At 47.0% G+C, this 25,288-nt stretch overlaps 1 protein-coding gene across 6 annotated transcripts in view; it reads right to left on the reverse strand.

Moving 5' to 3' along the window:
• ECT2 (epithelial cell transforming 2) overlaps window positions 1-25,288 on the reverse strand; it is a 136,633-nt gene that overhangs the window by 98,765 nt on the left and 12,580 nt on the right. For all 6 annotated transcript variants that reach the window (XM_069727307.1, XM_069727305.1, XM_069727306.1 and 3 more), the window contains exons 2-3: window positions 11,896-11,979; window positions 10,729-10,876 (exon numbers count right to left, since the gene is read on the reverse strand). In XM_069727307.1, the coding sequence (XP_069583408.1) occupies window positions 10,729-10,855 (127 nt within the window). In that variant the 5' untranslated portion in view covers window positions 10,856-10,876; window positions 11,896-11,979. The remainder of the gene's footprint in view (window positions 1-10,728; window positions 10,877-11,895; window positions 11,980-25,288) is intronic.

A 25,288-nucleotide genomic window follows, 5' to 3' on the forward strand; every position in this document is an offset into this window, starting at 1 on the left:
GTACCATCTGACTACAAATGCGCAACGGCCGCTTGCAGAATACGTCTGCCAAGGGCCGCGTCCGCAGAGGAGTGAATGTGGACATTGTAGTGCTTTGTGAAAGTATGCAGGCTGGACTACGTTGCAGCCTTGCACACCTGCTCCGCTGCTGCCTGGTGCCGGATGGCCCAGGAAGCACCCATTGACCGAGTGGAGTGTGCTCTAATCCCCGCCGGGATAGGACTGCCCCTGACCCGATAGGATTCCTGGATAGCAGATCGGATCCATCTGACTATTGTGGCTTTAGACGCAGCCAAACCCTTTCTGTGACCCTCCGGGAGCACGAAAAGGGTGTCCGATTTTCTGAAATGAGCCGTTCTGGAAATGTACCTCCTGAGGGCCCGTACCACGTCCAGGGTATGAAGGGCTTTTTCGACCCTGTGCCTAGGTTGCGGGCAAAAAGAGGGGAGAATGATGTCCTCGTTAAGGTGAAAAGATGAGACCACCTTAGGGAGAAAGGCCGGAGAAGGGCGTAGAACTACCTTGTCCCGGTGGAAGGCAAGAAACGGAGCCCGGCAGGATAAAGCGGCCAATTCTGAAACCCGTCCGATAGACGTCACGGCTACAAGGAAGGCAACCTTCCAGGAGAGGACAGAGAGCGGAACGTCCTGAAGGGGTTCAAACGGAGGTTCCTGAAGAACCCCCAGGACCAAGTTGAGATCCCAGGTCTCTAACGGCATTCTGTAGGGAGGTACCACATGGGAGACCCCCTGAATGAAAGTCTTGACTTGAAGGTTGGCAGCGATCCTGCGTTGGAACAGCACGGATAACGCTGAGATCTGACCTTTGAGAGAACTCAGTGCCAAACCGGAACCCAAACCGGACTGAAGGAAATCCAAGATGCAAGGGATAGAGAAGACTAGCAGAGGGTAACCTCGGAGCCTGCACCATGAGAAGAAGGTCTTCCAGGTGCGGTGGTAAATGGAAGCGGAAGACGCCTTGCGAGCGCTTAACATGGTGGGAATGACCTGCTGAGAGAAACCAGCTCGAGTTAGAATCCAGGTTTCAACAGCCACGCCGTTAAACGTAGGGCCCCTGAGCTCTAGTGGCAGATCGGTCCTTGGCAAAGCAGGTCTGGACGGTCTGGTAACCGCCAGGGGACGTCGGCTACGAGCTGAACGAGCTCCGCGTACCAAGCGCGACGTGGCCAATCTGGGGCGACCAGAATGACCGGAACCCCCTCCGTCTTGATCTTTCGGATCACCTTCGGCAGTAAGGGAAGAGGAGGAAACACGTATGGGAGTTGAAACTGATGCCACGGGAATATCAGTGCGTCCACTCCGATAGCCTGAGGATCTCGAGAACGAGCAATGAAGTTGTGAACCTTGGCGTTCAATCTGGACGCCATCAGATCCATGTCCGGGGTCCCCCAGCGAAGGCAGATCTGTCGAAAGACCTCTGGATGGAGTTCCCACTCCCCCGAGGCAAGGCCCTGACTGCTCAGAAAGTCTGCCGCCCAATTTTCGACTCCCGGAATGTGCACCGCGGAAATGGTGGAGTGGTTGGCTTCGGCCCAATGAAGAATGTGGGAGACCTCCTGCATCGCCGCCCTGCTGCGGGTACCCCCCTGGTGGTTTATGTAAGCCACCGCTGTGACGTTGTCCGATTGGACTCGTATCGGGTGACCCGCAAGCAGGGCGTGAAAGCGACTCAGGGCAAGCCTGATCACACGAATCTCCAGAATGTTGATAGGGAGCCTCGACTCCCGAACAGTCCAACGGCCCTGGGCAGAGTGGTGAAGAAACACCGCACCCCAGCCGAGGAGACTGGCGTCGGTAGTTAGCACTAACCAGCGGATCGGGAGAAAGGACTTCCCCTGGAGAAGAGATGGACCCAGGGTCCACCATACAAGAGAGATTGTCTGACCCGCGGAGACAACGGGCAAGGACGGTCGAGAGACGAGAGACTCCTGTCCCAATTGTCCAGCAGAGCCTGCTGCAAGGGACGGAGATGGAGTTGAGCGAAAGGCACCGCTTCGATTGCTGCAACCATTTTGCCCAGGATCTTCATAGCGAACCGAATGGATCGCGGGCGAGGATGGCAGAGAGTCCGGGCTCCTAGCTGAAGCACTTGGGCCTTGGACCGAGGAAGCAAGACCAGACCCCTTGAAGTGTCCAGGATCATTCCCAGAAAGGAGATGCGTCGGGCAGGAACGGGAGAGGACTTGCTCAAGTTGATCAACCAGCACAGGCGCGAAAGGGAATCCAAGGTAATGGGGACGCTTGCCTCGCAGGCCTGATAAGACGGACCCTTTATGAGGAGGTCGTCCAAGTAAGGTAACACGACCACTCCTCGCGAATGAAGAATGGCCATGACGGCCGCCATGACCTTCGTGAATACCCTGGGTGCCGTGGCAAGACCGAAGGGTAAGGCCGTGAATTGGAAGTGGTCCTCTAGAATGGCAAAGCGGAGGAACCTTTGAGGTGGCGGGAATATTGGAATGTGAAGATAGGCATCCTTGATGTCTATCGATGCCAAGAATTCCCCTCTCTCCATCGAGGAGATGACCGACCGGAGCGATTCCATCCTGAAGTGTCGTACTTTTACGCACTTGTTCAGGAGCTTCAGATCCAAAATGGGGCGCACTTTCCCATCCTTCTTTGGCACGACGAAGAGGTTTGAGTAGAAAACTTTGAACCTCTCGTGTTCCGGAACTGGAACAATGACCCCACTCTGGCGGAGGGCGTGGATGGCGCAAAGAAGGGCGCGAGACTGAGCTCCCGAACTGGGAAGACGAGAGGGAAAAAACAAAGTTGGAGGAGGAGTGGAGAACTCTATTTTGTAGCCAGACGACACCAGATCCCTGACCCATTCGTCGTGAACGACGGAGAGCCAGGCTTGCTGAAAAAGAAGTAGACGTCCGCCTACTCTGGTGGTATCGACTGGCGCCGTTCCCGAGTCATTGTGAAGGGAATCTGGGGGGCCTGGAACCTCTGGTCCTGGGCTGCCTAGGCTTTCCTCGCCAGGACGGATTCGGCCTGAAAGAGGGACGAACGTCTATCTGAGCGAGCGGAGCGGTCTGATCTGGAAAAACCGGCAGGGTTGGACCAGACTGGACTGGTACGAAAGGGCCGAAAACGAAAGTATGGCTGGCGCTGGAAGGCCGCCTTGGGCCTCTGTTGGGGAAGAAACTTGCTCTTTCCCCCTGTAGCGTCGGAAATAAGCTGGTCTAGCTTTTCTCCAAAAAGACGCCCGCTCTGAAACGGGAGAGAAATCAGATTTTTTAGAGGAGGAATCTGCACGCCACTCTGAGCCAAATAGCCCTTCTGATAGTGATGGCGTTTGAGGCCGCCGATGCTGCGCAATTCGCTGCATCGAGAGTTGCGTACATCACGTAATCACCAGCCATGGCAATCTGTTTAGCAAGGTCCGCCATCTCAGATGGGAGATCCTGTTCATGAATGGATTTCGCTAGAGCATCCGCCCAGGAAACCATTGCCTTGGCCACCCAAGCCGCGGCGAAGGATGGAGATAGGGACGAACCTGAGGCTTCGTACACTGAGCGAGCTAGGTAATCTAGCTGGCGTACTGTGGGATTCTTAATCGAAGCGCCATCCGGAACGGATAGGAGCGTTTTGGAAGCAAGGCGCGAAACCGGAGGATCTACTAGTGGGGAATCCGTCCAGTCTTTCACGAGATCTGCCGAAAAAGGATACTTCGATTCCAGGTCCTTTTTTCCTGTGAAACGCTTATCCGGACGCTCCCTGTGTCGCCTGACTATATCCAGAAAATCTGGGTGACAGGTGAAAGTCTTGTGAGAACGCTTGGTTCTAGTAAAGGAGACTGAGTGGTCCGGAGCAGAATTAGAGTCATCCTCCACCTTAAGAGCGTGATTGACTGCCTCAATGAGGGAGTCAAGAGTAGATCTAAACTCCGGAGCATCCGGGTCTAAGGATACATCAGACTCATATTCAGAGTCATGAACGCTACGAGCCCCCAAAGAGGGTGAGCGAGAGGTGGAACTACCAGAAGTTGACTGGTGTGGAGAGCGCTCAGGAGAGGTAGTGCGGATCCGTTTTCTGGATGACCGTGCCTCTTTCCGGAGAGAGCGGCCCCTGCTGGCCGACGATTCCCCTGTTACGGAGGGATCTCTTAACACCTGTAACGGATTGCCCCGTTCCCCAGGAGGGTTCTGAATGGATTTGATGGCATTGGCTAAAAAAATCCACAGACTGCGAAAGTGAAGCGACCCACGCGGGGGGACTAGATACGCTGGAGTCGGTGGCGGTGGAGGGCTCCTGGGCACATGGGGGCATCGCAGGCTGAGCAGAGGGGGGAACTTTGAGGCCGAGGAAGTGGAGCCTGGCAGGTGGTACACGAAGGAAAAAAAAGGTTGTATGCACCTTAGAGGATTTTTTAGACCTTGACTGGGACATGGTGTACCTAATGCAAAATAGACCACAGGGTCTATAAACTACGGAAGCGAGGGCGGCACTGCAGAGGAGAGGCTGACGTAGTCTCCTTACCCGAGGTCCTGTGTCCCGCAGAAGAAGGAAGACGTAGGCGACGGCCGTCGATCACAGCGCTGCACGTGGGGAGCTGCGGCTGAGAGAGCTGGAGCTGCGGCGTGCAGTGAAAAAATCCAAGATGGCCACCGAGATCAGGGAGAGAGATCTCACAGGCGGCGAGAAGCGCCAGGACCGGGGGGCGGCGCCGCAAGACGACGCGAAAAAGGGGGCGGAGCCTATCGGGATACGGCCTGCAGCTAGGCCGAAGCCGGGGACTAAATTTGAGGACCGGAATAAGTGGGGCCCAGAAAGAAGTGTGCCACTGCTAAGAGGGAGCCCTCCGGACCGCAGAACCGGCGACCACCCCCTCCCCCCCGAGACACTTACCCCGATGGAGCAGCTGCTGCACAAGGGGCCTAGGTGAGGTGTGCCTGGGGTGAAAAAAGGATGGTGCAGGGTTTGGGAAGCCTCCATCCACCAACCCCTGAAATGGGGGTGGAGGAACCGTCCACCACCTGAATCAGCCGCATAAACAGTGGTGATGCAGTGTGGGCTGCACGGACGCCACAGGGAATAGTGCCTCTGTACAGCCGAGGGTGAAACCTGGTGGGCAGGGCAGATGTCCGGCAATAAAAAGGCCTGGCTGCAGAAGAGGATACTGGAGGTAAAACACCAGTGCTCGTCTGAACTTAGTGGGGAGATCGGTGCCCCGGAAAGGGCCCGTCGCCCAAAAGGGTCAGCTCAGGCAGTGGCTCCCACGTCGCAGGAGAGGATACGGAGAGGTGAAACTCCCGTGCTCGCCTGTTGTTGGTTCGGGGGAGATCGGAACATGAAAGAATCTGTCGCCCCCTTCGTCCGGATTAGAAAGAATAAAAAACAGTGTGCCTCCTACGGACACTAAGCTTGAACTGGGTCTCTGGAAGCCAGCATGAGGGTGTATACTGCAGGGGAGGAGCTAACCTTTTTTTGTCTCAGCTTAGTGTCAGCCTCCTAGTGACAGCAGCATAACACCCATGGTCCTGTGTCCCCCAATGTGGCAAAGGAGAAAAAAAATTTAAAAAAAATCCCCAAAGAAAAAAAAAAAAACATTTCCCAGTAAATCCATGTAAATTAAAAAAAACAATAAAAGTACACATATTTGGTATCGCCGCGTCCGTAACTACCCGCTCTATAAAACTATCCCACTAGTTAACCCCTTCAGTGAACACCGCAAAAAAAAAAAAAAAAAAAAAAATATTGCTTTATCATCATACAGGCGAACAAAAAGTGGAATAACACGCGATCAAAACGACAGATATAAATAACCATGGTACCGCTGAAAACGTCATCTTGTCCCGCAAAAAAAAAAAAGCCGCCATACAGCATCATCAGCAGAAAAATAAAAAAGTTATAGCTCTCAGAATAAAGCGATGCAAAAACAATTATTTTTTTATATAAAATAGTTTTTATTGTGTAAAAGCGCCAAAACATAAAAAAAATTACATAAATGAGGTATCGCTGTAATCGTACTGACCTGAAGAATAAAGCTGCTTTATCAATTTTACCACACGTGGAACGGTATAAACGCCCCCCTAAAAGAATTTCAGGAATTGCTGGTTTTTGTTCATTCCGCCTCCCAAAAATCGGAATAAAAAGCGATCAAAAAATGTCATTTGCCCGAAAATGGTACCAATAAAAACGTCAACTCGTCCCGCAAAAAACAAGATCTCACATGACTCTGTGGGCCAAAATATGGATAAATTATAGCTCTCAAAACGTGGTGATGCAAAAACTATTTTTTTGCAATAAAAAGCGTCTTTTAGTGTGAAAGCTGCCAACCCTAAAAATCCGCCAAAAAAACGCTATAAAAGTAGATCAAACCCCCTTCATCACCCCCTTAGTTAGGGAAAAATAATAAAATGTTAAAAAATGTATTTATTTCCATTTTCCCATTAGGGTTTCAGTTAGAATTGGGGAGTTTCCACTGTTTAGGCACATCAGGGGCTCTCCAAACGCGACATGGCGTCCGATCTCAATTCCAGCCAATTCTGCTTTGAAAAACTAAAACAGTGCTCCTTCCCTTCCGAGCTCTCCCGTGTGCCCAAACAGTGGTTCTCCCCAACATATGGGGCATCAGCGTTCTCAGGACAAGTTGGACAACAACTTTTCGGGTCCAATTTGTCCTGTTACACTTGGGAAAATAAAAACGTGGGGGCTAAAATATCATTTTCGTGGAAAAAAAAATATTTTTTATTTTCACGGCTCTGCGTTATAAACTGTAGTGAAACACTTGCTGGTTCAAAGCTCTCACAACACATCTAGATAAGTTCCTTGGGGGGTCTAGTTTCCAATATGGGGTCACTTGTGAGGGGTTTCTACTGTTTAGGTATATCAGGGGCTCTGCAAATGCAACATGACACCTGCAGACCAATCCATCTAAGTCTGCATTTCAAACGGCGCTCCTTCCCTTCCGAGCTCTGCCATGCACTCAAACGGTGGTTCCCCCCACATATGGGGTATCAGCGTACTCAGGACAAATTGGACAATAACTTTTGTGGTCCAATTTCTCCTGTTGCCCTTGGGGAAAAAAAAAATTGCGGGCTAAAACATCATTTTGTGGAAAGAAAAAATGATTTTTTAATTTTCACACCACTACATTCTAAACTTTAGTGAAACAATTGGGGGTTAAAAGTGCTCACCACACATCAAGATAAGTTCCTTAGGAGGTCTTCTTTCCAAAATGGGGTCACTTGTGTGGGGTTTCTACTGTTAAGGCACATCAGGGGCTCTCCAAATTCGACATGGGTTCCGATCTCAATTCCAGCCAATTTTGCATTCAAAAGTCAAATGGCGCTCCTTCCCTTCCGAGCTCTGCCATGCGCTCAAACAGTGGTTTATCCCCATATATGAAGTATCAGCGTACTCAGGACAAATTGCACAACAACTTTTGGGGTCCAATTTATCCTGTTACCCTTGGGAAAATAAATTTGGGGCAAAAAGATCATTTTTCGTGAAAATTAAAATGAATTTTTTTTTACGGCTCTACATTATAAACTTCTGTGAAGCACTTGGAGGTTCAAAGTGCTCACCACACATCTAGATTAGTTCCTTAGAGGGTCTACTTTCCAAAATGGTGTCACTTGTGGGGGTTTCCACTGTTTAGGCACGTCAGGGGCTCTCCAATCGTGACATGGGCTCCGATCTCAATTCCAGCAAATCTTGCATTGAAAAGTCAAATGGCGCTCCTTCCCTTCCGAGCTCTGCCATGTGCCCAAACAATGATTTACCCCCACATATGGGGTATCGGCGTACTCAGGACAAATTGTACAACGACTTTTGTGGTCCAATTTCTCCTGTTACCCTTGGTAAAATGAAACAAATTGGACCTGAATTAAAAATTTTGTGAAAAAAGTTAAATGTTCAATTTTTTTTTAAACATTCAAAAAATTCCTGTGAAGCACCTGAAGGGTTAATAAACTTTTTGAATGTGGTTTTGAGTACCTTGAGGGGTGCAGTTTTTAGAATGTTGTCACTTTTGGGCATTTTCTGTTATACAGACCCCTCAAAGTCACTTCAAGTGTGAGGTGGTCCGTAAAAAAAAATGGATTTTGCAAATTTTGTTGCAAAAATGAGAAAAATCGCTGGTCAACTTTTAACCCTTATAACTCCCTAACAAAAAAAAAAAAATTATGTTTCCAAAATTGTGCTGATGTAAAGCAGACATGTGGGAAATGTTGTTTATTAACTATATTATGTGATATAACTAATTTAAGGGCATAAAAACTAAAAGTTTGAAAATTGCTAAATTTTCATAATTTCCGACAAATTTTTGTTTTTTTTTCACAAATAAATGCAAGTCATATCGAAGAACTTTTACCACTATCATGAAGTACAATATGTCACGAGAAAACAATGTCAGAATCACCAGGATCCGTTGAAGCGTTTCAGAGTTATGACCTTATAAAGTGACAGTGGTCAGAATTGTAAAAATTGGCCCTGTCACTTAGGTGAAAACAGGCTTTGGGGTGAAGGGGTTAAAACTGGACGTGAACGGTTCAATGACTTTATGTGTATGGGATGTCCGAGAGAAGGAAAAATTAAATAAAAAACACACACCTACAGTTAGGTCCATATATATTTGGACCGAGACAACATTTTTCGAATTTTGGTTATAGACATTACCACAATGAATTTTAAACAAAACAATTCAGATGCAGTTGAAGTTCAGACTTTCAGCTTTCATTTGAGGGTGGTAATGTCTATAACCAAAATTAGAAAAATGTTGTCTGTCCAAACATATATATGGACCTAACTGTACTAAGACTTGTCACAGATGTGTGAATGCAGTCTTACTCCTATAACTAACCATTACAATAGACACACATACACACACCCCAATTGCTTCTTTGCTACAGTAATTTTAGAGACATCTTTGCCAAGTAAAATCAAAACTCAAAAGGTAATTTCTTGCAAACCCTCCACAATGTTACCCCTAAGTGAGAAGAAAAAATTTAATACACAGTAATGAGAGTAAGAGAGCATTATATTTAAATCAGGCGGACATCACAAGACTGGAGTCTGTAAGCCAAGCCTCCGACTCGTCTGTTTCCCTGACTCGGACCCCACAGCACTGGTCACTACTGAGCATGGGCATAAAGTGCAGCACAGATTCATCTCCACTAAAGGCTGAGATCCCTCCATCAGGAACAGAACAGACATTTGTAGACATTTCAGAACTTTCCAAAATTCTTATGAAAACATTTACAGCACATCCTGCATTGTACTACTGTACACTTTATTACATATTTTAGGAGTTGGTCCACTTTATACTAACTCCACAGCCCTGCGTCACATCACAAGAACTTTTATTTAAGTCATTTCTCCAGCATTCTGTACCAGGAGCACTTGGGTTTCTATTTGCAGGCTAAGGTCATTAGTAGAATCCATAACCTAACAAAGCCTTGCTGCCATCACAGAATGACAGTATGTTTTGGCCACGTGCATTCTCCTGAAGTATGAAGGGAACCATAACACCAAGGTGAAATTATAAAGTGAAGGCAATGCAGAATGAACACAATCAAAATTTACTGCATGTGAAAGCAAAACTCACTAAGGCAAGTCTCACACGTCCAGATAATTTCGGTATCGGAAAAATCGGTACCGGAATTATCCGTGTCCGTGTGCTCACGTGGCACATCAGTGTGGCACACGTGCGGCATCCGTGTGCCGACTGGGTACCACACGCACCGTGCAGGAGACAGCGCTACAGTTAAGCGCTATCCCCTGCATCTGGTGCTGAAGCCACCATTCACTTCTTCTCTCCAGCAGCGTTCGCTGGAGAGAAGATATGAAAAATCTTTTTTTTTTTTGGTGTTAAAAAAAAAAAAAAAAAAAAAAAAAAGATCCCTGTCCCCAGCCCCCTCCCACCCCCTGTGCGCCCCCCCCCTCCCCCGGCCGCTGTTAATACTTACCCGGCTCCCTCACTGCTCCTCGCCGCAGCTTCTCCTGTATGAGCGGTCACGTGGTGCCGCCCATTACAGTGATGAATGTGCGGCTCCACCCCTATAAAAATAAATAAATAAAAAAAAGATTTTTCATATCTTCTCTCCAGTGAACGCTGCTGGAGAGAAGAAATGAATGGCGGCTTCAGCACCACGCTGGGGGGACAGCGCTTACTGTAGCGCTGTCTCCTGCACGGAACACGGACTGCACACGGACAGCAATCGTGTGCGGTACGTTATAAACGGACCCATTGACTTTAATGGGTCCATGTAATACGTGCGCTCCCATGAACACTGACATGTCTCCGTGTTTTTCAAACGGACACACGGTCCGTGAAAACACGCTGACATGTGCAGAGACACATTGATTTTAATGTGTCTACGTGAGTCAGTGTCTCCGGTACGTGAGGATACTGTCACCTCACGTACCGGAGCCACTGACGTGTGAAACCAGCCTAAAAGACACGGGCCAAGCGCATTATTCTCACCATGACACATGCCAGTAGGAGGTGGGACCGTTTAGCACAACGAGCGGCACAGCACAACGAGCGGCACAGACAACACAAGATCTGTGATGTAACTATCGGACTTTGTACTTCTCTTATAAACCAACAAATAGAAGTTCGATTTTTACTATTTTACTACTTAAGGTGATAAAGGTCAAGTGTGGGGCATGCCTGGCTTTATCTGTCTCTAGTATATATCCAATGTGAGTGACATACAGGATAAGACAATATGTATGGTATATTGTTGGACTTTACCATCTACATCTGCGTGGCCGGAAAAGAGATTCTCTTTCGAAGTCTCTGTGATTTTGGAGTCAAAAACCGACATGTCAGCGAGCAGGCTCCTGCCGCCAGCAGGTACCAGGACACTGTTGTCAGTCATGATGGCGTCTCAATCAGCAGCCTAGGAAAGGAAAGACAGAATAAAAACAGATCATGCAAGTGAACCCCAAACCTGTCAAATCGCCCCAAGCCTTCACCAATACAGCAGAGCCCTATTTCTGCTTACTGTAAGTAATGCAGTAAGGGTTGCCTGGACCCAAACTAGTGTGTGGAAGTGCACCACAAGATCCCATCATGAACATTTTATATGTCATGAGGTGTAAAATCCTCGTGACAGATGCCCTTTAAAGGGAACCGGTCACCCCCAAAATTGAAGGTGAGCTAAGCCCACCAGCATCAGGGGCTTATCTACAGCATTCTGTAATGCTGTAGATAAGCCCCCGATGTATCCTGAAAGATGAGAAAAAGGATAGATTATACTCACCCAGGGACGGTCCGGTCCGATGGGCATCGCGGTCTGGTCTGGGGCCTCCCATCTTTACAGGATCATGTCCTCTTGTCTTCACGCTGCGGCTCCAGCGCAGGTGTACTTTGTCTGTCATGTTGAGGGTACAGCAAAGTACTGCAGTGCACAGGGAAAGGTCAGAGAGGCCCGACGCCTGCGCACTGCAGTACTTTGCTCTGCCCTCAACAGGGCACACAAAGTACGCCTGCAATGGAGCCACAGCCTGAAGACAAGAAGAGGACGTCATCCTATGAAGATGGGAGGCCCCGGACCGTGACGCCTATCAGACCAGAACAGAACCGGGACAGCCCCTGGGTGAGTATAATCTAACCTCTTTTTCTCATCTTTCAGGAAACATCGGGGGCTTAGCTCACCTTCCATTTCAGGGGTGACAGGTTCCCTTTAAACTTAGTCTCTCATTACATGCTACTTCCAAGACTAGTCCAGCATCACATACTGTAATCATGTACTCCCCAGTTGTGACCGACGTCCTACCCATTGTCTGGGCTTTGCGTAATGCTTTCTTGGTATTCAGAGTACAGCCAGGTGCCATCAGAACAATGGGCCGCCCTGGGAAGGCATAGTAACACTGGGCTGGCGGAGGATTTAAAGGAAATAAAAAAAATAATATTTACCGTATATCTCAACACACTTTGTTCCAGTTTGTGACACGATACTCCACCGAACACTTCAGAGATCTTGCATTTTACAGATTTTTCCTAATTGAAGAAAGTCACAATCAATACATGTATAATTATTTATAAAGCCCCAACATCTAAAACATATGAAGAGACAGCCCTACGCAAGCTTAGGCTAGGTGGTCTTGGGAGCCTTCATCACAAAACACTTCCAACAAGGACTACAATTATTCTGACATTAATTTTTAATGTAATTAATTATTCAAGTCTCATTAGGTCCCAGTTCTACTTGAAAGAATTTTTATCACAAAAGGGATTTTCTGGTTTTAGAAAACCCCTGTCTACAAACTGCAGTTTTTAGACAAAAAAAAACAACAAAAAAAAAACACAACCCACATTGTTTAACAAAACCTTTCCTGGTCCAGAGCCAAGTCTCCACCCGCTGCTCTTGGTGTCTACTATTGTCTGCAGTCAACAACTGACATTGCAGCACATCGGTGGGCTCAGTGGCTGACCAGCTTGTGCCAATGACTTGGTCAGAGCTGCTGCTCATTGATTGGCTGCAGTGCCAGCAATGGCACATCAGCGCTGCACAATAATAACAGATGTTGGGAGGAATGGAGGAGAGTCCCCACTGGACCTGAAGAGGGTGAGTAAAAAAGTAATTGAATTTTTTTTTTTTTTAATAAAAACACCATGCAGCTAGGGAAGAGGAGTTTTCAAAAGCTGGAAAACCTATTTAGGACCATGTCCACAAACAGAAGTGGAGAAATTATTAATATATACAACAATATATTGCAGACACTCCTCTTACAAATCACACAGAGAGACTTCCTGGCTACAGAAATCCTCATATACGCCATCTGTGCAGCCCCTGAAATCCCACATTTATGTGCATTACTTGATTCCTCCCTGAGCATGTGTAATGAAATGTGAGGTTTTCACCTCAGTTTCATGGTGCACAGAACACGTCCTGGAAGGCATAAGGACACCTAGCCCACCGCCTTGAGGTAGATATCACAGGGCTTTAAAGGTGCATGCTCACCAACGTAGCAAGCATGCATGAAGTTTGAGGGGCCGCAAAGATGACATGGAAAGTGAGATCAATCACAAGTCTGATTCTGGGTATAGGAACGCCACTCTCCCAAACAGGATAAGTCCTATCTCTCTTTCCTGGGCCCAAGTCATTTCTGTCGGGGGCAGCCATTAAGAGCACGACTGGCTCTGCTGGAATATGACTAGGAATTGTGGTATTGGCAGTGTGGGACACCAGACAAAAACTTTAAACACACGTGTGTTTCCGGTGGAAGATTGAGGAAACTAGCATAGTGACACCGCAACATGAATATTGCATTTATTACTTAATACTTTGCAAAATTCAGAACTTCTCAGTAATAAGAAAAATGAACATCTATCTCAGGCCTTCTAAGTGTGCCGGACTGTAAGGAGGGAGAGATGGCTGATCTTCTGGGACACATTTACTCTTTGTATACTTCAGTATACAGTAGTAGTCCCATCATCCGGCTAATGTGTTGAATGTAAAATAAAAAACACAAACATACTACCTACAACATAATACCTACAACATAATACCTACATACATATTACATACTCACCATCACTTGTCACTTTGTTCCCCAAAGCCAGTGTCATCTGTAAAAAATATTAAAACAACAAACAATATACTCCCTTATCTGCAGAAATCCACGAGTGTCCGACGATCTTCTGTGGAGAGCAGCAGAATCAGCTGATGCGACCGCTCTCTAGGGCCTCCAGGAATACAATGACGGGAGGAAGGTATCCTCCCGCACTGTATTCCTCCGCCACTGTAAAAAAGTCCCTAGTCTCAGTTTTGACATTACTGTGTGAGAAAGTTCCCACGCAGCTTTTGCCATAAAGTGAGACCAGTGAACTACAGTAACCTCTCAGTGAAGCACTGCAGGAGCCATTGTCTCCTGTCAGTGTGTCACTGGAGGTTCTATAGAGCAGTGACATCACCCGATGTCACTGTTCTATAGGGGAGATCGTCGTGGGACACTCGTTATTAATTGGACTACGGCGGACAGAGTATACAATTTATTATTTTACGTTTTTTGCAGGTGCTGAAGTATGGTAAGTATGGTTAAATTAAGAATAAAAATAAATATAAAACAGAGGAAAAACCGTTCCTCTGTGTGCGGCGGAAACAGCTTTTTTGACGGATCCGGCAAAAAACGGATGAATCATGTGGCCATCAGGCTCAATCCGGCGCTAATACAACTCTGAGAAAAAAAACGGATCCAGCAGAAAAAAAAAAAAAATTTTTTTTTTTTTTTTTTTCTTTTCAAAACTTGCCGGATTGTGCCTGACGGCAAAAACCTGATGTGTGAAATTAGCCAGATATATGGATAGAAACCTCTATGTATCTATAGACAGATATATCCATAGATAGGCCAATGTTGATTAATGAACATAAAGAAGAAGACGGGGAAAAAAAATGGTGTGGGCTCCCGTGCAATTTCCTGCGCCAGAGGGGGAAAGCCGACGGCCAATATTTGTAGCCTGGGGAGGGGTTAATACCCATGGCCCTTCTCAGGCTATGAATATCAGCCCGCAGCCGTCTGCGTAGCCCCCCCCCCCCCCCCCCCCCCTGAAAAATAAAAATAAAAAAAAAAAAATGTATGTGGGGTCCCCCTACATTTCATAGCCAGAAAGGCTACGCAGACAGCTGCGGCTGATATTCATAGCCTAGAGAGGGGCCATGGTTATTGCCCCCCACCATTCTACAAATACCAGCCTGCAGCCACCCAAGAAATGGCGCATCTGAAAGAAGCGCCAATTCCGGCACTTAGCCCCTCTCTTCCCACTCCCGTGTAGCGGTGGGATTTGGGGTAATAAGGGGTTAATGTCACCTTGCTATTTTAAGGCGACATTAAGCCGGGTTAATAATGGAAGAGGCGCCAATAAGGTGCATTATTAATCCTAGAGTAGTGAAAGCGTTAAAAAAAAAAAAATAAAGACACAGCGAGTAAAAAAGTATTTTATTATTCTTAATTTAACCATACTTCAGCGCCTGCAAAAAACGTAAAATAAACCGTATACTCCCCTGTCCGACGCAGACTTGGGAGTCCCATCGAACGATGCCTGCACACAGATACAAAGACCCCCGGCAGGCCCGCACAGAAACCCCCCCCACCGAGAGGTGCAAGGAAATGAAAGGGTTTATTTTCATTCCGATATTTGTGTCCCATTGACTTGCATTGGTTTCCGGTATCGGAACCGGCGATATCCGATATTTTTTGGGTATCGGTCCGATCCAGTCCGATATTTCCTGATATCGGAAGGTATAGCTCAACACTAGTCATCTAAGAAGGTCTCTGAGAAATAGTAAGAATGCACAAAAGTTATTCAGTACATTTTTTTGTTGAAAACTTTTGTTTACTCACTTAGGCCAATACACATTAGTGTATCATCTGCATGCGCAAATGCATTTAAATGCATGCTTACACTGCGTTTATCCGCATCAGCTTACGCATGACGCCAATATTTCCAGGAGGGCTTGTCTCAATCAGTTCATGGACATGCGCAGTCCGAAGTACGCAAGCGCATCAAATGCATGTTCTTGCGTACCAATGCGGTCCCATAGATAGTTATGCGTTTATACACACACATCCGCATGCCTGCGCATATTTGACGCAACAAAAAATGCAACATGTTGCGTTCGCCGGACACCGCACGCGGACGCATCCGCACCCAAACTGATGCCAATGCATTTCCATGTGTACACAATGTTAAAGCTAGGTAAACAAGCCTACGCTGCACAAAAAACCACTAATGTGAAACCGGCCTTAATGCATAGTGTATTGCATATTTACAATTTAAAGTTTTTTTGTGTTTTAAAGTTGTATTCTGACATTTTATGTTCTATCTAAACAGCTTGATTATTGTATCATAATGCCTGATGTTAGCATTTTACTACGTTATAAATTTTATTACTTCAGGCTTCTTTTACACTTCCCGTGTTTTTTGTGGCCCGTTATTACGGGCTTTTTTGGGTGCCGTATTGCCATAATTCACGGTGTGCCGCAATAACGGACTGCAAAAAAAAAAAAAAAAAAAAACTTGCGGATTGCCGTTTTTCGGGTTTCCAATACTATGGAAAAAGTATTGGAAAAAAAAAAAAAAACCAGCGTTCCGCAAACCGAAAGTCACGGTGTACTGCAAAAACAAGCTTCCGTAAGCCATGGAAAAGATCGAGCAGGCTCCATATTTTTTCACGGCCGTTAATACGGCCCTCACAGCCATACGGCGCTCCGTGGAATTATTGCGGCCCCATAGAAATCTATTGGGGCCGCAAAACCACGGTAAGTGTAAAAGAAGCCTAAAGGGCACCTGTCACCAGTAAAAAAAAAACACTTCTAGTAACTTGCAGATATGGTGTTAATTATGTTATAAGTAGATGGTGGCCCGATTCTAACGCATCGGATATTCTAGAATATGCATGTCCACGTAGTATATTGCCCAGCGACGTATTATACAGCACAGAGCCACGTAGTATATTGCCCAGTGATGTAGTATACAGCACAGAGCCACGTAGTATATTGCCCAGCCACGTAGTATATGGTCCAGCCAGGTTTGTCACAGTTTAAAAAAAAAACAAACAAAAAAAAAAAAACATATACTCACCTTTCCGAGGGCCTCTTGTAGTCCACGGCAGCTTCCGATCCCAGGGTTGGTATGAGCGCAGGACCTGTGATGACGTTGCGGTCACATGACCGTGACATCATGGCAGATCCTTCTCCCATACCATCTTTGCCACCGGAACCTGCAATGGAAGATGGTGGCCGGCGCAAGCAGCTCAGCGGACTACAGAGGGTGAGTATAGCAAGTTTTTTTTTTTTTGTTGTTGTTGTTGTTGTTATTTTTAACATTACATTTTTTACTATTGATGCCGCATAGGCAGTGTCAAAAGTAAAAAGTTGGGGACACACAGGGTTAATAGCGGCGGTAACGGAGTACGTTACCCGTGGCATAACGCGGTCCGTTACCGCCGGCATTAACCCTGTGTTAGCGGTGACCGGAGGGGACTTGTTGTGAATTCTGTTGTCAGGCTCCCTCCTGTGGTCATGAATGGTACTTCGGCTGGTTCTGTCCATGGACTTCCTCTGGTGGGTCTTTGAGTTTCCTTCCACAGGTGACGAGGTTAATTCGTTAGCTGGCTGCTCTATTTAACTCCACTTAGATCTTTGCTCCATGCCACCTGTCAATGTTCCAGTATTGGTCTAGTTCACTCCTGGATCGTTCTTGTGACCTGTCTTCCCAGCAGAAGCCAAGTTCCAGCTTGTATTTCTTTGGTTTGCTATTTTTCTGTCCAGCTTGCTATATTTATTGTTGTCTTGCGTGCTGGAAGCTCTGGGATGCAGAGGGAGCGCCTCCGCACCGCAAGTCGGTGCGGAGGGTCTTTTTTGCACCCTCTGCGTGGTCTTTTTGTAGGTTTTTGTGCTGACCGCAAAGTAACCTTTCCTATCCTCGGTCTGTTCAGTAAGTCGGGCCTCACTTTGCTAAATCTATTTCATCTCTGTGTTTGTATTTTCATCTTTACTCACAGTCATTATATGTGGGGGGCTGCCTTTTCCTTTGGGGAATTTCTCTGAGGCAAGGTAGGCTTTATTTTTCTATCTTCAGGGCTAGCTAGTTCCTTAGGCTGTGCCGAGTTGCATAGGGAGCGTTAGGCGCAATCCACGGCTATTTCTAGTGTGTTTGATAGGATTAGGGATTGCGGTCAGCAGAGTTCCCACGTCCCAGAGCTCGTCCTTTATTATCAGTAACTATCAGGTCATTCAGTGTGCTCTTAACAACCAGGTCCATTATTGTCCTGACCACCAGGTCACAACAGGGACTATGCGGGCGACAGGCCCTGACTGCGGGGAGTATGGAGCGGCCATTTTCTTCCGGACTGTGCCCGTCGCTGATTGGTCGCGGCAGCCATGACAGGCAGCTGGCGAGACCAATCAGCGAATGAATAACCGTGACAGAAGGACAGACGGAAGTGACCCTTAGACAATTATATAGTAGATGACAGGCACTTCTAACAGCACCCCGGCCCAGACTGACATTCCCTCTGCATTGGGGCTCAGCTGTCAGTCAGGGTCGGGGTGCGGTTAGAAGTGCTGCTCCGTATTGCCACGTGATTGAAATGGATACACTGCTGGGGAGAATAAAGCGGATTTAGTGCGGATCTGCGTTTTTTTCCGCGCAGAAACGCTGCAGATCCGCAAAGTGATTTACAGTGCACTGTAAATCAATAGAAAAAAAAATGCTGCGGAAATATCCGCATGAAAACCGCTGCGGATCAAAAGAAGTAGCATGTCACTTTTGTGCGGAACTGCCGCGTTTCTGAACCCTTCCATTATAGAAATCCGCAGTGGTAAAAAAAAAAAAAAAAAAAAAAATGCATGAAATCCGCATTAAAAACGCGTCAAATCCGCACCTGCGTTTTCTGCCAGGAGATGTGGATTTTGTGCAGAAAATCCTGCACCCCAATCCACAACATGTGCACACAGCCTTATAACGCTATTAACAGCATTTTTTCTAGTGACAGGTTTGCTTTAAACATGAGCCATGAGGGATTTAGAGTTTGGGAAATTGAGGAGTAGGAGATTTGACTTACCGACTCCACAGCCCTGGCACCACCAATTGTATAAGCACAAGAGGGCACCTGAGAAAGGCCCAAACTACTACTGCGAAAAAAATCTCTGTGGTAAATCCTTTAAAGGGAACCTGTCACCCCCAAAATCGATGGTGAGGTAAAGCTCACCGTCATCAAGGGCTTATCTACAGCATTCTGTAATGCTGTAGATAAGCCCCCGATGTATCCTGAAAGAGAAAAAGAGGTTAGATTATACTCACCCAGGGGCGGTCCCGCTGCGGTCCGGTCAAATGGGTGTCTCAGGTCCGCTCCGGCGCCTCCTATCTTCATTCCATGACGTCCTCTTCTGGTCTTCACGCTGCGGCTCCTGCGCAGGCGTACTTTGTCTGCCCTGTTGAGGGCAGAGCAAAGTACTGCAGTTCGCAGGTTCTGGGCCTCTCTGACCTTTCCGGCGCCTGCGTACTGCAGTACTTTCCTCTGCCCTCAACAGGGAAGACAAAGTACGCCTGCGCCGCAGCGTGAAGACCAGAAGAGGACGTCATGGAATGAAGATGGGAGGCGCTGTTCCGGACCTAAGACACCCATAGGAGCAGGACCGCCCCTGGGTGAGTATAATCTAACATCTTTTTCTCCTCTTTCAGGTAACATCGGCGGCTTATCTACAGCATTACAGAATGCTGTAGATAAGCCCCTGATGACGGTGAGCTCACCATTGATTTTGGGGGTGACCGGTTCCCTTTAAAAGCAGGGATGTTCTGGTATGTTGAATGATTCCCAAGAACAGCAATAAAATTATACAGGCGCCGGGAAATGTCAGAGAGGCCCAGCGCCCTTCAAGGCTTTGCTCTGCCCTCAACAGGGCAAATGAGTACGCCTGGCAGGAGCCGCAAGAGAAGCAAGCAGGATGACGACATCGTATGAAGATGGGAGGAACCGTACCGCGACACCCACCGGACCTTCCCTGGTTACATCAGGAGGCTTATCTACAGCATTACGGAATGCTGTAGATAAGCCCCTGATGGCGGTGGCTGAAGCTTCTATATGAAAAAGTAGGTGACAGATTCCCTTTAACATCAGAGTCGTATCCAGCACATAAAAGTTATAAGCCATAAATGCCTGATACATAGAAGTCCAGACCCTGTACTTATGGGAACCCCTTTAGCTCAGTTAACAGAGGGCAAGGCCATGACAGATTTGGAACCCCAATGTCCTAAAACATATGGGGACAGATGACAGTGTGTAACTTTTTTTTTCTGTACTAGTTGATTAGGGCAGAACTGAATGACATATTGGGCCACATGATGCCTCTGGGCTGAGTTGGGCACCCCATGCTCTGCAGTGCTTAGGCTCATTTGTGACAATTACCAAATGATCCCCTTCTCATTGGAGAGTTAGTATCAGTATTTTATCATCCTTCCTCGAACAGATCTCCCCATGCATCGACCTCCTGGTGACGGTGATGGACATGTATTATATATAGCAGCCAATCACAGAGGACAGAACTGCAGGGGGCGGGAAAGAACAACAGGCTACCCCAGTTAGGAGACAGGAGGTGTGATTCTGACTACCCAAGATCCCTGCAAGCCCTTCAACTGGCCAATACAGTGGCGTGTCCGCTAGGACCGTGGGGTACTCGCAACCGGGTCAGTTCTTAAAGGGATGTGTCACGGCAGCAGTAACCCGGTCTGTGGCCCTGGGAGTCCAATTAAAGGGGAAATAAAGTTTATGGGATAAATGTTCGTGACACCACCTGTGGTACTCGGCCAGGGATGGACGACGCCGCTTAAAGGGGGTCCACTGGGGCTGATGGTGTTGCAGCAGAGTTAGTATAGCTCCCCACAGGTAGAGCTTAGTCCCCAGGGCTCCCAGTGCAGTTGGTAAGGGATGATAGATGTGGAGATGCAGGAAAGAATTGGAGGACACAGGGTTGCAGTCTTTACCTTTTACTGGTAAAGTTCAGGTACACAGATTACAGGTGGTCTTTGGAATCTGGGCAGCCTGGAAGTGATTCGGAATCCCCCTAGCCAGGTGGAGTTGGAGGCCTTCCTTTCTGCACAGAATTCTCTGTCCCTTGCTGCCTGAGGCTTCACACAAGGTCCTCTCTCAATCTGTCCTTTTAGGCGGATACTACCCGCATGGCAGGCAGTTCGAGCCTTTTTACAGGTGCCCCTCTCTTGTGGTGACTCCGGGATCTAATCTGCTGCTGTGCCTTCTAGTGTCAGTGGTGGCCACGAGACCTACAATCTCCTGATCCTCCGGGTTCTGCTGTGGGGCATACAGTTCCCACACAACCTCGGACGCCGGTGTCTGGTGTCTTGCGCTCAAACCTGGAGTGAGCCCAAACGCAGCTCCACTCCAGTTTCTCTCTCCTAATGTGCTTTCTCTCCCTTCCGTCTCACACAGACTGACTACTAACTCCTCCTCCAGACCAGAACTTATAGGAAAGCTACCCTGAATCCGGGTTTAGAGCTCCCCTTCAGGCCTGGAGTCAGAAAAGTGTTGTATGTTAGTGCTACCTGTTAAGAGGATCCTTCTCACTTCCAGGCATAGAATCACCCTCCCTAGGAGGAAGGAAACGCCATTGTGGCATCCAGACTCCTGGGGTGCCACAATAGCCCAACTTAAAGGTCACTACCACCTTTCAGATGCCGTTGTTAGATATACGTGGAGGTCCTAGAGGTGGGACTCCACGTGACAGACATTTATGAGGTATCCTGTGGATAAGCCATGAATACCTTTCCAGACAGCTCCTTGAACTGATTTTGATACAATCAGTTTTATCTGCTGCAGATCTAGCAGTTCTCTGAATACAGAGCTCTGTATAACCCTGTCCCCACCAGTGATTAGCAGCTTTCTGCCCATTTATAGTGTACACAGTAAGCTGCCAACCAGTGGAGGTGTGGTTATATCATTAATATGTAGGACTACCTGGCAGCAGGTTTACTAGTCCTCTAGTGATAATTTCCTGCTGAAAAAACACTGATTTTAACCATCACCGATTGTGGAAACTTCACACTAGACCTCAAGCAGCTTGGATTGTGTACCTGTCCACTCTTACTCCAGACTCTGAGACCTGGATTTCCAAGGTCTAGTGTGAAGTTTCCACAATCAGTAATTGGTTTTGGGAGCCATGTCATCTGCTGGTGTAGGTCCACTGTGTTTTATCAAGACCAAAGTCAGGGCAGCAGTCTACCAAAAATTTTTTAGAGCACCTCATGCTTCCCTCTGCCAGCAAGCCTTTCGGAGAGGGAAATGTCATTTTCCAGCAGGACTTGGCACCTGTCCACACTGCCAAAAGTACCAATAACTGGTTTAAAAACAACAGTATCTGTGCTTGATTGGCCAGCAAACTTGCCTGACCTTAACCCCATAGATAATCTATGCGATATTGTCAAGAGGAAGATGAGACACCAGACCCAACAATGCAGACGAGCTGAAGGCTGCTATCAAAGCAACCTGGGCTTCCATAACACCTCAGCAGTGTCACAGGCTGATTGCCTCCATCCCACGCCGCATTGATGCAGTAATTGATGCAAAAGGAGACCTGACCAATTATTGAGTGCATTTACTGAACATACTTTTCAGTAGGCCAACAATTTGGATTTTAAAATCATTTTTTCAAGCTGGTGTTATAAAGTATTCTAATTTACTGAGATAATGACTTTTGTGCTTTCATTGGCTGTAAGCCATAATCATCAACATTAACAGAAACACACTTGAAATAGATCACTGTTTGTGTTCTGCCCATCTTAATGTGCAGAAAGTTAATTATCATGTTATTCAAGTTGTGGCCACTGGAGGTCATCAGTTACCTACTTTTCATGTTGTTTACCAACCTTTCCCTCCTAAGAGCAGTGTCTTATGGGTTAGTTCCGCCCACATTCTTCTTGTGAAGACAAGCTTCAGTAGCCATTTTTCCTCAGATCTGCAGAGAGGCACACGTGCTCCTGTCTCGCTTACTTCCTTACCCCTGTCCTAACGGATCTCGGTACGTTTATAAAGGTTTAGTGCATCTTATGTTTTGTGTTAGTATTTAAGCCTTATGCAGCTCCTATAGTCAGATATAGTTAGGCAGATGTGCTTTGCAGCTTGCAGTTAGGTTCCGGAGTACCCTGCATGTAGATAGATGCATTCTTGTATAGAATAGGGCAGTGCTGTTAGAATTACTGTGTAATGCACTCTCTATAATTCTTGCTGTAATGTCCCAGTTATTTATGTGATTACACCCTGTATGTGCATATACTGAAATGCTGTTATTCTTTACAGTTTTTCACCAGTCATCCACTATGATTATTCACTGAGCATCTACTTGTACATCAACATCATTCACTATTCGATCATCTACTATGAATACTGTCCACCATTGTTGTTCGTTATAGTTTTGGTTATCATCACCCTAATAAATAAGACTTAAGCATCAACACAGTCTGTTTACTGGGATGTGGATGAAGGTTTAGCCGTATGTTGGAATCCACACAGCATCCTACGTGGAGGAAGACAGAACAGTTTGTAATGACTATATAATATATGAGATTCACTTTTTGTATTGAAGGACTGAAATTAACGTTTTGATAATATTCTAATTTTGTGAGATGAACCTGTAAGTGTATGGTCTCTCGGTCATCGATGTAATGCCTGAGGTCTCACTGTGTAGTCACTAGCTGTTCAATAGGGAACAGTAAGGTGCACCTGCGCAGCTCTCTGACTCCAGCGTGCAGGCACGAGACTTCATCCACTTACATGCACTCAGAAGAGGTGGCGCTGATCAATATCAACACAGCAATCGAACTGGACCAGACCGTGCAATTTACATACAGCTCAGAACAAGTATTAAATCTGGTGACCGTTAACCTTTAAAATGCTTAGGTCTGAAACTTACAAACTGGAGGGACAATCCCTTTGAATACCTGGAGGTAAGAACATGCAAACATCGCCCGTTTGTATCCAGGACTCAAATGCAGACTTATCCATTGCAGTAGATGACTGTTATGATCTGGTGGTTTAGGAGCAACATGGAACGAGCTCTGAAGGAAGTGGTATCTGTACTGACCGCAGTCCCTAAGCTCAACACAATACTAGAAGTAGCCGTGGGATGCTTTTAACTCCCCTTAGGCATCTCGTCACAGCCTAAGAGCTAACTACCCCCAAAAGATAGAAGCAGGAAAGCCATCTTGCCTCAGAGGAAATCCCCAAAGGATAGATTAGCCCCCCACAAATAATGACTGTTAGTAGAGAGGGAAAAGACATACACAGAATGAAACCAGGATGAGCACAGGAGGCCAGTCTAGCTAGATAGATAGGACAGGATGGAATACTGTGCGGTCAGTATAAAACACTACAAAAATCCACGCAGAGATTACAAAAATCTCCACACCTGACTAAGGGTACCGTCACACAGTGCCATTTTGATCGCTACGACGGTACGATTCGTGACGTTCCAGCGATATCCATACGATATCGCTGTGTCTGACACGCAGCAGCGATCAGGGATCCTGCTGAGAATCGTACATCGTAGCAGATCGTTTGGAACTTTCTTTCGTCGCTGGATCTCCCGCTGTCATCGCTAGATCGGTGTGTGTGACACCAATCTAGCGATGCGTTCGCTTGTAACCAGGGTAAACATCGGGTTACTAAGCGCAGGGCCGCGCTTAGTAACCCGATATTTACCCTGGTTACCAGTGTAAATGTAAAAAAAAAACAAAAAAAAAAACAAACAGTACATACTTACATTCCGGTGTCCGTCAGGTCCCTTGCCGTCTGCTTCCCGCACTCACTGACTGCCGGCCGTAAAGTGAAAGCAGAGCACAGCGGTGATGTGCTGTGCTTTCACTTTACGGCCGGCAGTCAGTGAGTGCGGGAAGCAGACGGCAAGGGACAGACACCGGAATGTAAGTATGTAATGTTTGTTTTTTTTTACGTTTACACTGGTAACCAGGGTAAACATCGGGTTACTAAGCGCGGTCCTGCGCTTAGTAACCCGATGTTTACCCTGGTTACCCGGGGACCTCGGCATCGTTGGTCGCTGGAGAGCTGTCTGTGTGTCAGCTCTCCAGCGACCACACTACGACTTACCAACGATCACGGCCAGGTCGTATCGCTGGTCGTGATCGTAGGTAATTCGTATAGTGTGACGGTACCCTGAAGGTGTGGAGGGTAAATCTGCTTCCAGCAAGACAGAATTAATTCATACTGATAAGCTGGACAAACATAGAAAGCACAGAACGGATAAGTCCACAATCTGTGGACAGAAAAGAGCAAGCAAGGACTTAGCTTTGCTGAACTGGTCAGGATAACAGGGAAATCCAAAGAGATGTGAATCCAACCAGGAACCATTTACAAGTGGCACTGGCTGAAGGAAAGAGCCAGGCAAAAATAGCCGAGCAGAAAAGACAATCAGTAGAAGCAGCTGACGACAGCTAAATCCAAGGAGCAGCCATACATACCACTTGAAACCACAAGAGGGAGCCCAAGAGCGGAATTCACAACAGATGACATCACACTTCCCTCTGTATCACAAGCCCGCTGCCGGGGTGTAACGTCACTGCTCTGTGCTTCCATCACACACCCAAGCCCTAACCACCAACGACGCAAAATATTTGCTAAATCCGTCCTTTCTTCACGTTTGAAAGTACAAAATGTTAGTACATGCCTTCCTCTCCCACAATATCCTCTTCTCTGCCCCCCCCCTTTCCCCCCCAACTAACACGCTCACATCTCTACAGTCTCTGACTAATCCTCCTATCCCGTCATTGCTCCTCTGCC

The sequence above is a fragment of the Ranitomeya imitator genome, chromosome 5 (assembly GCF_032444005.1).
Source record: "Ranitomeya imitator isolate aRanImi1 chromosome 5, aRanImi1.pri, whole genome shotgun sequence".
In the NCBI taxonomy this organism is placed as follows: domain Eukaryota; kingdom Metazoa; phylum Chordata; class Amphibia; order Anura; family Dendrobatidae; genus Ranitomeya; species Ranitomeya imitator.